This window comes from Zootoca vivipara, chromosome 5, assembly GCF_965207765.1.
Source record: "Zootoca vivipara chromosome 5, rZooViv2.hap1.1, whole genome shotgun sequence".
Taxonomy (NCBI): Eukaryota; Metazoa; Chordata; class Lepidosauria; order Squamata; family Lacertidae; genus Zootoca; species Zootoca vivipara.
The window spans coordinates 93,117,155-93,131,557 of NC_142588.1; the positions used below are offsets into that span (position 1 = coordinate 93,117,155).

General features: G+C 43.2%; 1 protein-coding gene across 12 annotated transcripts in view; it reads right to left on the bottom strand.

Annotated features, from left to right (window-relative positions):
- Window positions 1-12,632, bottom strand: part of LRCH3 (leucine rich repeats and calponin homology domain containing 3) — an 85,169-nt gene extending 72,537 nt beyond the window's left edge. For 11 of the 12 annotated variants that reach the window (XM_088669311.1, XM_088669310.1, XM_060274287.2 and 8 more), the window contains exon 1: window positions 12,272-12,620. In XM_088669311.1, the coding sequence (XP_088525437.1) occupies window positions 12,272-12,584 (313 nt within the window). In that variant the 5' untranslated portion in view covers window positions 12,585-12,620. Of the gene's footprint in view, window positions 1-12,271 lie in introns of all 12 variants that reach the window. The other variant, XM_088669308.1, reaches the window with a different exon arrangement.
- Window positions 12,633-14,403: the final 1,771 nt, after the last annotated feature.

Here is a 14,403-nt window from a genome sequence, read left to right on the forward strand (position 1 = left end):
TTCATGAGTCTGACCAAACTGCGGGAGGCAGTGGAAGACAGGAATGCTTGGCATGCTCTGGTCCATGGGGTCACGAAGAGTTGGACACGACTAAACGACTAAACAACAACAACAGTTCACCCACTTTGAAAACTCCTGCAGGATTCAGAAACCTTTTTCAATTTATTTAGAGTTGTCAGACCCACTTTTTTTGTTGACCACAAGTGGCTGCCCTGTCTATGGCACTACATTTCTTCAAAGGGATCACAAAGACACTAGAGACCACATAAAATGTGGCTTTAAAGTTCTGAACAGGGTGTCCTACTTTGGTTTGAAATAATGCTGATTACAATGCTTAAAATGCAGCCCGCCATATGTCAAAACCTTTGCTTTTGCAAATCTCTTTTCAAAATCCACTTTGTCCAACCTTCTATTACGAAATTGATTGCAGATTTAGCTCCTGCTGCCCTTCGTCCTCACCCTTTAACCATCTGTGCAGATTCTGCCCAATTTAAAAAATGTCTACTGAGGAACAGGCTAAACACATCTTCAGGCAGTGCTCTAGCTCTTAAAGATATGAAAGCATCACCGCCTCTCTAAAAAGGCAACACTAAATGATAACTTAAAAGTCATGCATGTGACTTCAGACAAAAAGTACCCTTTCACAAGCAGGAAAAAAGAGAACCAGTTTTCAGTATTTTATTACTTGGAAATCCCACAACCTATCAGTGAACAAACACGAAAATACTTATACCCAGCTATTCTTTTAAAACATTAAAAGAAGTCAAGGGTCATCTAGCCTGAAACACAACCTGAAACATTTTACCACCATTTTAACCATTCAAAAATGAAGTAAAGAACTATTTGAAATAATCATCACAGCCCTCTGCTTTTTATTCTGGGACAATTAATGAACAAGAATTCATAAGAGTCAATCAACTCCATGTAGAGAGATTTATCATGGATTACAAACCGATTTGATTAGTTAAGCCTACCTCTTTCAGAAGATGGGCTGAGCAGCCATGTAAATATTTGCCAACATGTACAGTAGCTGACTTTGCTGCTAGTTCTGTTTATTTCTGTTTGCCTCTTGCTATCACAACTCTGGTGATTAAAATTTTATCTCACTAAAAACACGGTGTTCAAATCATTGCTCAGTCATAAGATAGCAAGTTCTTCAATCTTCCATGCCATGGCTTGGAGAACAGGGAGTAAAGTCCTGTGCTCATGCACTTGGGGTTAACAGAATATTTTCTGGTTTGATGAAGACACAGTTTGCTGCCAAATTAACAAATTGTAGTTTGAGTGAGTCCTCTAAACTAGGATCAAACTGAGGTTTGCAGACCATAGTTTGCCAATTTGGAATTAAACAGCAAAGTGTGATTTAATCAAAGCAGAAAATATTACATTAAGCCTAGAAATGCAGATCATGGCTATTTCCCCATGTCTCACTGTAAACGCTTTAAAAGCAGCAGTTGGAGCACAATATCTTTTTCAATTACCATTGCCTTTTTACTTTAAAATAAAAATATCTTAATGTGTTAAATTCTCTTTTACTGTAAGCTCCCTTGGAGACTGTTAAGCAGAATATAAATATTTTAAATAAGCCAAACTTTTCCTACCTCCAATATGTTGTTCAATTCTTGAACAATTAAAATGGATGGGAACTGGGTGACAGCTAGTATTCCCACAAACCACTGTAAAAGTACAATGAGCGTCAATGAAGACAATAGAGAACAAATGGACTATTGTTTATAATTCTAACCAGCTAATCATTCATTGCAATGAGGATTTTATACAGATGCTTTCTATCATGTGTCTTTGAGAAGTGTGCTCTCAGAATTGCTTCTTGTGGAAGTTATTAGCATTAAGAGGTACCTTTGCTATACTGTTTTAAATGCCTGTTAAAAACTTTATACTCAGAAATGTAATTTAGTTGCACAAGCTTGATTTAAAATTCTGGCTGACTTTACTGATTTATTTTTTACAATCGTTTTATATTATTTTATGTGTTATCACTTAAGAGGTCTTCCAAAGCAAGGTATAAGTGATTCTAAAAATAAAATAAAGGCTAGAAACATTTCCCAAAGAGAGTAGCCTTGTTTGATATGAAGATCAATTTCAGAGCCAGTGTGAAGGATAAAGGAGTTGGATGTGGAACAAATACCTGCCAAGCTATCAACCTGCGAAGTATGAAAACAGGGCCATTTCTAGTAAATCATGACGGAAGACACAGATCCACCAAAACTGCCTTTTTCCATATGGGCCTAACTGGAACCTGAGATCATCTTATGAGGTCCAGAGGGTGGCAACACAAGAACAGGTCTTCTCTGCAGTGACTCCCCATCTGTGGAATCTGGCGCCTTCATTATACACCTTTAGGTGCCAAGCAAAAACATTCCTTTTTAACCAGTCCTTTGGTTGATCTGATTTACATCCTATGCCTTTTTAAAATGTGGGTTTTTGGGGGGGATATTGGCTCGTTCTTTTTATTTTTATTAGGTATTTTGTCATTTTATATCTTGATTTTATTCTAATAATAACCATAGTCTTATTTTCAACTACATGGTTAGGATAAGAAAGGTTAATCTATCTGTGACACAGCAGCTGAGACAAAAAAGGATATCCTCAAGTTAATTGTTAAGTATTTAACCTTACAGGGCTATGTTATGACATATTTTGAAAACAATCATGTTTACTGTTGGTAACCAAGTGGTAAAAGGAATGTAACCACAATTTAATTTAATTTATCTTATGGTAAGGCAGCACAGGGTCTTGACTCCCTGAACCTGCACAGGTTAACAGCACTGTGTGACTGTCTAGCCACAACCTTGCTGTGAATCCACTCATCCATGGGTCAGTGAAGGCTGTATTTGCCTTGGAAATACAGGGAACAACACTGAACACATGGTTCTAATGAACTAAGATCTTTTTACTTTTAGAACATTACTAAGATTATTTATTTTCTATATTTATCATCCAACTTTCCTCCAACAAGCTCAGGGCAGCATCCATAGCTCTTCCCACTTCATTTCATCTTCCCAATAACCCTGTGAAATAGGTTAGGCTGAAAGCACAGCGACTGGAGGGTGGAGGAAAAACTAAGACAAATAACCTGATATGAGAAATCAGCAAAGAGTCCAGGGGGTGGGGAGAGAGACATTGGAGATCACCTAGTTCAACCTTCCCGCACAAAATAGAATGTAACCAATAGATGCCATCCAGCCTCTGCTTTAATATCCCTGGAGAAGGTAAAGGGGAATGATAAAGGACCCTGGGCAGCTAATTTGACTATGGGGTGAGGCCCTCATCTCCACTTAGTTTCAGGCCAAAGGGAGACGGCATTTGTCTGCAGTCAGCTTTTCCGGGACATGTGGCCAGAATGACTAAACCACTTCTGGCATAAAGGGAGCGCATGGAAATGCCATTTACCTTCCCATCATAGTGGTACCTATTTATCTACTCGCGTGAACTGCTATGCTGGCAGGCGCTGGGACAGAGCAATGGGAGGAAAGCCCACCAGCTCTGCAGGAAGTCTGCTCCTTTACTGAGCTGCTCTTGCTGTTAACGATGTTTCTCCTAATGTTGAGCCAAAATCTGCTTCCCTGCAAATACCATCTTATCACAACCAGATGATCATAAACAATGATTAAAAGCTTAGAAAATAAAGCTGTGCATACAGCTGCTTTCTTGCAGTCAGGAAAACTGTAGAACAGGGTCATTCCAGGACCTTGGTACTGTACTATCCACTTTTACAACCTTACAGTGGCAGTAGCAGTAAACAGCTACTATAGATTCCATGAAAGGTCCATGTATGCAACATACTTTGTTCCACATTTGTTAACTCGCAATGCAGCTGAATGGCTATATTCTACCCCCACTGTCAGATGCAGTATGACATTGAGCATCAGTTGTTGAGGAACAAGGTGGGGACAGTGCTGTTGCACTCAGGTCCTAGAATAAAATACTGGATAAGATGGGACTTGGACCTGGTCCAGCAAGCCTCTTCTTATGTTCTTAGAGCTTCTCTGTCTGAAGGCAATTCTTCCTTCACACAAGTGGCCACATGAACAACAATTTTACAAAAATGATCTATAGCCCAGTATAACTGCTTTGAGCTGTCTAAAGGGTTTCAAAGCAGATACATGTTTTAAGTAAGGCCTGCATTCTGGCTTCATCCAATGGAGGCAACTATGCAACACTTCATTCACTACAATATGTTGAATCCTGCATTTCTGCTACTGCATGCTGTGTACTATACAGACCCAACAAGGTTTCAATCTACAATGGGATATTTATTTATTTATTTAGATTGAGGCTAGGGATTGACAAGGAAGAAGTAAAAATGAGGGTAAGAGGCTTAAATGTAAACTGACAGGAATAGAATTACAGTATGAGACATTTTTGCATGGAAAGACATTAGATTAACCGTTGTTTTAGGTAAGTGTCTGATGACATTCAGACCATCTATTTATTGATTTAAATCTAACTAAACGTTAGATTTAATCTAACTAAACGTTAGACAGCATCTTAAAAAGCAGAGACATCACCTTGCCAACAAAGGTCCGTATAGTTAAAGCTATGGTTTTCCCAGTAGTGATGTATGGAAGTGAGAGCTGGACCATAAAGAAGGCTGATCGCCGAAGAATTGATGCTTTTGAATTATGGTGCTGGAGGAGACTCTTGAGAGTCCCATGGACTGCAAGAAGATCAAACCTATCCATTCTTAAGGAAATCATCCCTGAGTGCTCACTGGAAGGACAGATCCTGAAGCTGAGGCTCCAATACTTTGGCCACCTCATGAGAAGAGAAGACTCCTTGGAAAAGACCCTGATGTTGGGAAAGATGGAGGGCACAAGGAGAAGGGGATGACAAAGAACAAGATGGTTGGACAGTGTTCTTGAAGCCACCAACGTGAGTCTGAGCAAACTGCAGGAGGCAGTGGAAGACAGGAGTGCCTAGCGTGCTCTGGTCCATGGGGTCACGAAGAGTCGGACACGACTAAATGACTAAACAACAGCAACAAACGTCTCTCAACACTATTTCCAAATAAGCTTTTTAAAAGGAGCAGATGCCACTGCTAACTATTGTTCCTTATATTTTACTGCATCTTAAGGGCTTATTTACATTTTATATTTCTGCTCAGGAAAGGTTCATTTCATTAAATGTGCCCCCTTAGTTTTATCCCCACTGTCAGTATTTATTTATTTATTTATTTATTTATGTATTGCGCTCCAATATTGCAAAACCCTCAAAAAGTTGGAACAAGACCTTTTTCTTCATACAGAATAATATTCTGCTTCAGATCTATACAGTATAAACATCTGACATACATTGTTATCAGCCCTTTGCATCACTTTAGGTAGAACTTCACAGCTCTGGCTTTCTAATAGGAGGGTGTAAGGGGCAAAAACTGGTGAAAGGATCTTCTCAAAGGTGCTAAATAAAAGCTGTTTCCAGCCTTACTTCACACTGGGCATCACTAATGACAGCTGACATTTTAAATATGGAGAAGGGATTGGGGTGAGTATGTAACATTATTGCCTGTTCGAAACAGCATGGAGAATGAAAAACATAAGCAATTATTGATTATGAAGGGATGAGAACAGACAGGAATGGATTTTAAACTGTACTGCATTGTGCTGTGAACCACAAGTGCTAAACCACAGCTGAGCATCTTAAGAAAGCAGAATAACAGAAGTCAGACAGTCTGCATCTCCAGCCTAAATACAGCAAGTTTACTTTTAAGCAAGCATGCTCAGGGCTTACAGCTGTAGGCTCATTTAATTTGTTTCTAAGCTTCTGAGGCCATGTGCCACATTTCCATTTTGAAACTGCGGTAGTCATTAAGAGCATGAGCTATGAACCGGAAAGTCCCCAGATCAAATCACAGCTCAGCCAGCTCAACTCACTAGGTGGCCTTAGGCAAGCTACTCTCTCTCAGCTTCACCCCTCATCAGTAATAGGGGAATAATATTTCTAGCCCAACCGACTAGGTTGATGGCATTACTGAGAATGTATCCGAGCACTTGGGGGAAAGCAGGACTGTTGGTTTTTATCCGAAGAAATATGATTTGTAGTACTTTAAAAACAGTATTACATTTCTCAAATATTATTTTTAGCCAGGTTTTAAAAAACCCCTTAAAAACCAAGTATACCACAACAAATATATGATTGGTTCTACTATCTTCACAATGTCTGCAGTATTCTTAACATGAAAAGATGTAGTACAGCATTCCAGCTGAGGAAATCTAGTCTGTACGCCCTATTATTCACATCTTACACCCTACTATTCACAACTTAATGCTGACCCATCCCAAGATCACTCTGCAGGTCCACAGACAGACTTTTGAACCAATGCCCCAGAGGTTTCACATCCAGAAATCTTTCAACTTAAGTAATATTTTTTCTGCTAGCAAACCTGTTTCAAACCACACAAATTTTTGCAAAAAGTTGTATCAGAATCAAAAGTTTGCAGCCACAGATGGTAACATCTGAATTCATCTAACAATGGAGAGCAAGACATTTCACGATGGTGACTCATAGTATTTGTATTTATAATAAACACTTCTAGACATAGTCACATGTCAAATAATACAAAATAAACACTGTACTTCCATTCACTGAATTCCCCCCCCCCCAAAAAAAACTTTCTTGGCTATTTGACTATGCATCTGGGTTCATTTGCATTCTGTTTATCCCACATAGTCCAGTTTGACAGCTTGCTCTCATTTAGACAGACCTGTAAATACTTAATCTACTTTGAATTATTCTACCCATCCTAAATACAGGCTGCCACAATTGGGCTCCATTTGCTTGTGTAAGCGTACTATGAAATTGGCAGTTACCAGGCCGTCAAGCCCATATTTAGAGTGGAATATTCAACTGTACAATGAACAAATACACATTCATGCAACAGCATTTTTTGCAGAGTGAAAGAGATCCTACCCAGTCCCCAGGCTCCAACTCTTCACTACTCCACGATAAAAAACTGTTCTGCTTTTTCCATTCCTTACAGATCCCTGGGTCTAGCTCTACCAGTGCCCACCCTAGATGCCACCCTCGAAATGCTGCCATCTATTCTCCAGCAGGTTCTCCCAGGCTACAGGGGCCCATGAAATACCCTCTTAAGTCAGGGTAGGGGGAGAAGAGGGAAGAGTTCCAGATGGTGGACTATTCCACTGTGGGGGTTTTCCTGTTCCTTGGGGACTCCCTAATTCTCCAGTGATCAAGACCCTTATTCAGCAACACCCATTATGCTTTCAAAATTATTTTGAATCATTTCAATTTGTGGAGGAGGGAGTGGCAGTTGTACACCACATTTCACACTCATACGGTAGAAAAGAAGGAAACTTTAGTCCTCAGCTGAATCAAAGCCTTCGTGTCTGCAACTGCTCATATTAATCATTTGTTAGCTAAATCTCTCCTTCTCCCCTTGATCAAGTTTAGATTGTTAAGGGTCCTTGGGGCAGGGACCTGCCATTTGTTCCTCTCTCTCAGTACATATAACCAAACTGATGGTGCTATGTTGCCATCCTGGGGGTCCCTTTGAACAGAAAGGCAGGTTAGAACAGCTGTCACATGGAAGAAGAAACAAACTTGTTTTTTCCTGCCCTGCTGGAGGGTAGGATTCGAACAAATGGCTTCAGGTTACCAGAAAGGAGATTCTGATACAGCACCAGGAAAATCTTTCTGACAGTAAAAGCCATTTGACAGTGGGACGGTCTCCCTTGGGAGGTTGAGGGCTCTCCTTCCTTGGAGGTTTTTAAGCAGAGGTTGGATGGCCACCTGTCATATATGATCTAGCTGAGATTCCTGCATTGCAGGGGGTTGGACTAGATGACCCTTGGGATTCCTTCCAACTCTACAATTCTATGATTCTAAGTGTTTTTAATAAATCTAATATCTAAGCTACACAAATATTTTCCCCATTCTATGTTTGCAGGATCATTTTCTCATTTTCTGTGATCCCAGAAGGATAATATTTCATAAATAACACCACATAATACATTCAACACCACTTTTGCATCCAGTGCAGGTGGTTTGTAATATACAAATGCTTGTATTACAGATACAAAATACACACATAAGCATCTTACAACTTATGCATATTTACTCAGAGATCAGTCTACTGACTTCAAATGAGGCTTACTCCCCAGTAAGTGTTTTGAGGACTGCAATCATAACAACACCTATCTGAAATTAACCTCAATACTGGTAACTGCATATAGGCTAACACAGCGTTTCTCAACCGCTGTTCCGCGGCACACTAGTGTGCCGCGAGACGCTGGCTGGTGTGCCGCGACGTGCGGCGACGAGAAGGGCGATTTGCATTGTCACGTGCCTGGCGGCCGCTAATAATCAACACTAACCCACCGGAAAGCAGTATTTCTCCTCCTCTTTCCCAAGGCTCAGTGCAAACGAGCCTGACGGCCGCCAATACACAACATTAACCCGCCGGAAAGCAATATTTGGCAAGTGTTTCTTACAGTCATAATTATAATATAGGGCGGCACAGAGTTAATTTTTTTAACTTTTTTAATGGTGGTGTGCCTCGTGATTTTTTTCACGGAACAAGTGTGCCGTGGCCCCAAAAAGGTTGAGAAACACTGGGCTAACATACCAGGAGATATTAATAAAAGATCAAGGCGAAATAAAACTGAAATCATATGAGGAGATAAAAGAGTTGTGTACCAGATGGTTACAAAATAACAAATCTTTTAAAGGAAGATAAGAAGGTTGGTTTTGAACAAGGAATCTCGAAGTGGCAAAATGAATTGTTACAGCCAGATAAAAAGGCTATATCAAGACTTTATAAACTATTATTGGAATGGGAATTGAAGGAGGAGGTGATAAAGGAAGAAACAATCAAGTGGTCATAGGACTTGGGCAAAACAATCTACTTAGAAAGATGGGGAAAACTATGGAGTCAAGCTATAAATTTTACAGCTTGGTATGCAATAAGGGAGAAGTCATGGAAATTCGCAGAAGGAACTGCCAACACCAGAAACCCCAAGTGGGGAAAGTGCCCAGATGCTAGCAACCATCATTGGTCGGAATCGGGTGGCAAAGTTGGGAAGATTCCCCCCTAGCACTAGTGCAGGGGATGGGGGGTCTCCGCACAGGCCCTGCGCTCCTCTCTCTCTCTCTCTCTCTCTCTCCTGGGCCGAGAGCCTCGCCCTTTTGAGGAGGTGGGCTTCCTCCCATGAGACTTTGGGGAGCTGGGGGTGGTGGTGGTTCCCTTTTCGAAAGGGCTTCAGTTTAACGACTGGCAGGGCAACGGCGGATCCCGCGCCGCCCAAGAAGGAAGAGGCGCGACAGAGAAAGAAAGGCCAGCGCAATAAGGGAGAATATTATGAAGATGGGATACCGGTGGTATGTTACACCTGTGAAGTTAGCAAAGATTAATAAAAAATATTCAAATCTATGTTGGAGATGCAAAGAGGAGGTAGGCACACTATACCACATGTGGTGGGCCTGTAAGATAAGTAAACAATTTTGGATTAAAATTCATGAAGAATTGAAAAAAATATTTAAAATAACAATTTATAAAAAACCAGACGCTTATTTGTTGGGGTTGGTAACAGAGGATATTCCCAAGGGAAAAAAAGAACATATTTCTTTATGGAGCAGCAGCAGCAAGGATACTGGTGGCAAGGCATTAGAAAACAGGATTAATACCAGAAATACTGGAATGGAGATCTAAGTTGTATGAGTATATGGCAATGGCAAAATTAACAACAATAATAAGGGGGGGGGCTCTATTCAAAAACTTAAGGAAGAATGGGAAATTGTAGAAGTGTATATGGCAAAATATGGAAAGGAAAATTAAATAAGTGTGAACAGAAACGAGTAATACTCGCAAGGAGAAAAATGTAAAATACTGTAGAAAGAAAAATTACATTAATTATAAAACATATAACACAACAGAAAAATTTAAACATAAGATTAAAGGAGATTGTACATGGGTGAGGGAAGTTACGAGAGGGAGGGGGAGGGAGGTTAAGAAGGGGAGGAGGGAAAGGGAGGGTGGGAAAGGGTCAGGTTATTATAAAGTGGCAGGTTTATTTTGATTTTCATTTATTGCCGACTGTATATTATATTGTGGAACATTCTGTTTATTATACTCTGGAACATTTTGGAATATTTTAGAAGACTGTGTAAGATTATTAAAACTGCAATTAAAAAACATTAAAAAATACTGGTAAATGCATTTATTTGCAAACATCCCAATTCATGCAAACTGGCATGAAACAATTCACACATTTTTTGTGGAATAGCAAGACAATGTTTACTTAGAAGTAAGTCCCAGTGAGAGCAATTGGGCATACTCCCCAGTAAATGGGGTTAGGGTTCTAGGAGCCTTACCAGGGTGGTCTACAGGTATGGCTGTGCATTTTGACCAGCACTACGAAGCATCCTTGGCTCTTGGGGCTCACCAACACAGACACACACACAACCCAACTAGGAAGGAAGGAAGGAAGGAAGGAAGGAAGGAAGGAAGGAAGGAAGGAAGGAAGGCAGCCTTCGCCTTGCTCCCACACTTTGGTTAGAGTTACAAAGCAGCCTTTCTGGCATCATTGTTAGGGGGGTCGGATGAAGACCTGGGAGGCCAGGGTTCAAATCTCTACTCAGTGATGAAGTTCAATGAGTGACCTTAGGTGCTAGTCACTCTCAAGATTTTTGTGAGGATAAAATGGGGAAGGGGAGAACTCTATACACCACACTGAGCTCCTAGGAAGAATCATAGAATTGTAGGATTGGAAAGGACCTCAAGGGGCATCTAGTCCAACCCCATGCAATACCGCTAAATATTCCCTGGCAAATGACCATCCAACCTCTGTTTAAAAACTTCTGGTGAAACAGAACCCAGCACCTTCCAAGAGAGTCCCTTCTACTGTCGAACAGCTCTCACAGTCAGAAAGTCCTTCCTAATGTTTTTGCTCCATGTTCCATGTGACCCCTTCAGATACTTGAAGATGGCTATCATATGTCCTCTCTGTCTACTCTTCCTCAGGCTAAACATACTCAACTCCCTTAACCGTTCTTACAAGGCTTGGTTTCCAGACCCTTGGTCATCTTGGTCACCTTCCTATGCACATGTTGCAGCTTGTCAACAACCTTCTTAAATTGTGGTGGCCAGAACTGGACACGTTACTTCAGGTGGGGTCTGACCGAGGCAGAATAGAGAAGGACTACAACTTCCCTTGATCTGGACACTGTAACTTCTGTGGATGCAGCCTAGAATCACATTAGCTTTTTTGGCTGCTGCGTCACACTGGAAAGAAAGGATAGAAAAACTGAGAGAGCCAGTGTGTTGCAGTAGTTAAGGAGTGTCAGACTAGGACCTGGGAGAGACCAGGGTTCAAATGCCCACTTGGCCATGAAGCTCACTGGATGGCCTTGGGTGCCAGCCAGCCACTGCCTCTCTCTGCCCAATCCACCCCCACTGGGTTGTTGTGGAGGTTAAGTGAAGAGGCGGGGAGGGGGAAAACAATACACACTTGCCCTTGAGCCATAGAATCATAGACTTCTAAAGTTGGAAGGGACCCCGAGGATCATCTAGTCCAGCCCCCTGCAATGCAGGAATCTTTTGCCCAACATGGAACTCAAACCCACAATCCTGAGATTAAGAATCATAGAATTGTAGAGTTGTAAGGGACGCAATGGCCATCTAGTCCAACCCCTCTGCAATGCAGGAATCTTTTGCCCAATGTGGGGCTCAAACCAATGACCCTGACTCCCGACTGACCTATCATGAAACCCACGGAGGAAAAATATGGGATATATTTGTACCGGCGGATCTTAATCTGTGGTGCAGAGAACAGGTGGAGCCAAATCCAGAATAGCCAACGACGCATGGAACGAAGACCTGGGTTCGAGTCCCGTCCCCCCACTCAGCCATGAAGCTCAGTGACTGTGACGGGGGGGGGGGAAGGGGAAGGGGCAGGCGCTGCCTCTCTCAGCCTAGCCCACCTCATAGGGGTGTTGTGGCGATGGAGGGAGGGAGGGTGGGGAGAGGAAACCTTGTATACCCACCGTCGGATTAAAAGGCGGGCTATGAACGCTACCAACGAAACACTTCAGCCAATAAAATAAATAAGTGCCGGGGCGCAAAGAGGGCAATTTCGCCCATCGCCCGTGGAGGCGTCCCTCTTGCCCCCCCCCAACACTGAGGGGTGGGGGCCACCCCTTGCCCTCCTTCCGCCCCCAGAGGCGCTTGGGGACTCCTCCTCCAATATATTCGGGGGCGCAGCCCTCCCTCTCCCCCCCCCCGTTTCCCTCTGCTCACCGGCCTGCGTGGTGTCGCTGAGGTCGTGACTGGCGGCGCTGCCCCGCGGGTAGTCCCTCAGCTTCCTGCCGCTCAGGCTGAGGGCGCCGCTGGCCGCCGCCTCCTCCAGCGCCCGCTCCAACGAGCGCGTCCACGACGACGGGCCCGCCGAAGAGGCAGCAGCGCCGCCGCCGCCGCCAGGGCAGCCCCCCGAATTCAGGCCCCCTCCTCCTCCCGGCATGTGCGCCCCGGAGACCGCGCCGGAGCAGCCGCTGCTTCCTCCGCCCGCGCCGCCGCCGCCCTCCGACGCCGCCGCCAGCACCGCGGCCGCCATTTCCCCCACCCCCCGCACTCTCCTCCCTCAGGAGCCCCGCCAAACTGCGCATGCTCCGCAGAAGCCGCCGGCCGGGGAAAGGGAGGGGAGGCGGGCCAGACGGAGAGGGCGGAAGCGCGCGCTCAGGACGACACGGAAGGGAAACGCGCCTGCGCGGAGGAAGGATCCGGGCGGGGCAAAAAATAAATTTAAAAAAGGTCTGCGACTGCAGGGAAAGAGGCGAGGCGAGTGACAAGGGCTTCTTCGGAGTTAGACCCGAACCTGTACGGTTTTTCTTTCTTTCTGCTGAACTACAACTCCCGTCATGCCGTGCTGGGCTTGATGGGAGTTGGAGTCCCACAAGCTCATTTTTCTGGCTTTAAGTTATTTAAAGCAGTTTTTGTACTGAGTTTCCATGCTGTAAACCTACCCAGGACCTTGGAGTGATGATAGATAGATAGATAGATAGATAGATAGATAGATAGATAGATAGATAGATAGATAGATAGATAGATAGATAGATAGATAGATAGATAGATATAGATAGATGATAGATAGATAATTGTACTAGCCAAAAACCATGGCAATTCCATGCAATCACAAAATGAGTTAAGTAAATAAAAAGATCTACAGGTTGCCCATGCCTGACGCACCTTTTAGCCCCCGTGAGCGAAGTGGTGTATTATTTTGAACAGTGCAAATAGTTGTGTCCTTTGGGGTTTTTATGTGTGTGTGTCTATTGTTCATTTATTGCAATGCATAAAATATTGTTTATTTTGTAATCCATCTTTTCTCCCTTTGGAGCTCAAAGCAATGTACAACATGTTGTTTAGTCGTCTAGTCGTGTCCGACTCTTCGTGACCCCATCGACCAGAGCACGCCAGGCATTCCTGTCTTCCACTGCCTCCCGCAGTTTGGTCAAAATCATGTTCGTAGCTTCGAGAACACTGTCCAACCATCTCGTCCTCTGTCGTCCCCTTCTCCTAGTGCCCTCCATCTTTCCCAACATCAGGGTATTTTCCAGAGAGTCTTCTCTTCTCATGAGGTGGCCAAAGTATTGGAGCCTCAGCTTCACGATCTGTCCTTCCAGTGAGCGCTCAGGGCTGGTTTCCTTCAGAATGGATAGGTTTGATCTTCTTGCAGTCCATGGGACTCTCAAGAGTCTCCTCCAGCACCATAATCCAAAAGCATCCATTCTTCGGCGATCAGCCTTCTTTATTAGTCATAACCACCAATAATTAAAATAACGCCAATAATTAAAATGACTAAAACAAAAAAATCCAAATGCAACAGTCAATAATATTGGAACTTTAAAGAATTCCTTATTTCCAATTATGTCCCAGGGCAAACAAGTGCATCTTTGATCAAAGACGGAACCTGGTCAATGGGGAAGTCCAAGCAAACTTCCCCAGTGAGGGAATTACCAAATGGGGCACCACCACCAAGAAAGCCCTACTTTGCATGAACTATGCCCATCAGTGGCACTAAAAACAGGACCTCCCCACTGACCTCAAAGCGCAGGCCGACAGTTGAGGGGAATATATTAAAAAGCTGCAGATATTCCAGCCTTATCCAGAAAACTGTATCTACAGTTACAGTGAATAAAAAGCCTTGTAATCATAAGGCTTATATCACTCAACCTGAGTGGTGTAAAATGTGACAAGAATGGCACAGCTGCATCCCTTTGCATTACTAGGGTCAGCAGGATTTAATTGAATAAGGGGGCAATCCTATGGCAGGATCTGCCAGGATGAGCAGCTTAGGATGCAGATCTCTGGCTGCATTAAGCCCCCAACCTTCACTCTGCTGAAAATACTCCTGCATACTGTAACTTGCTCAG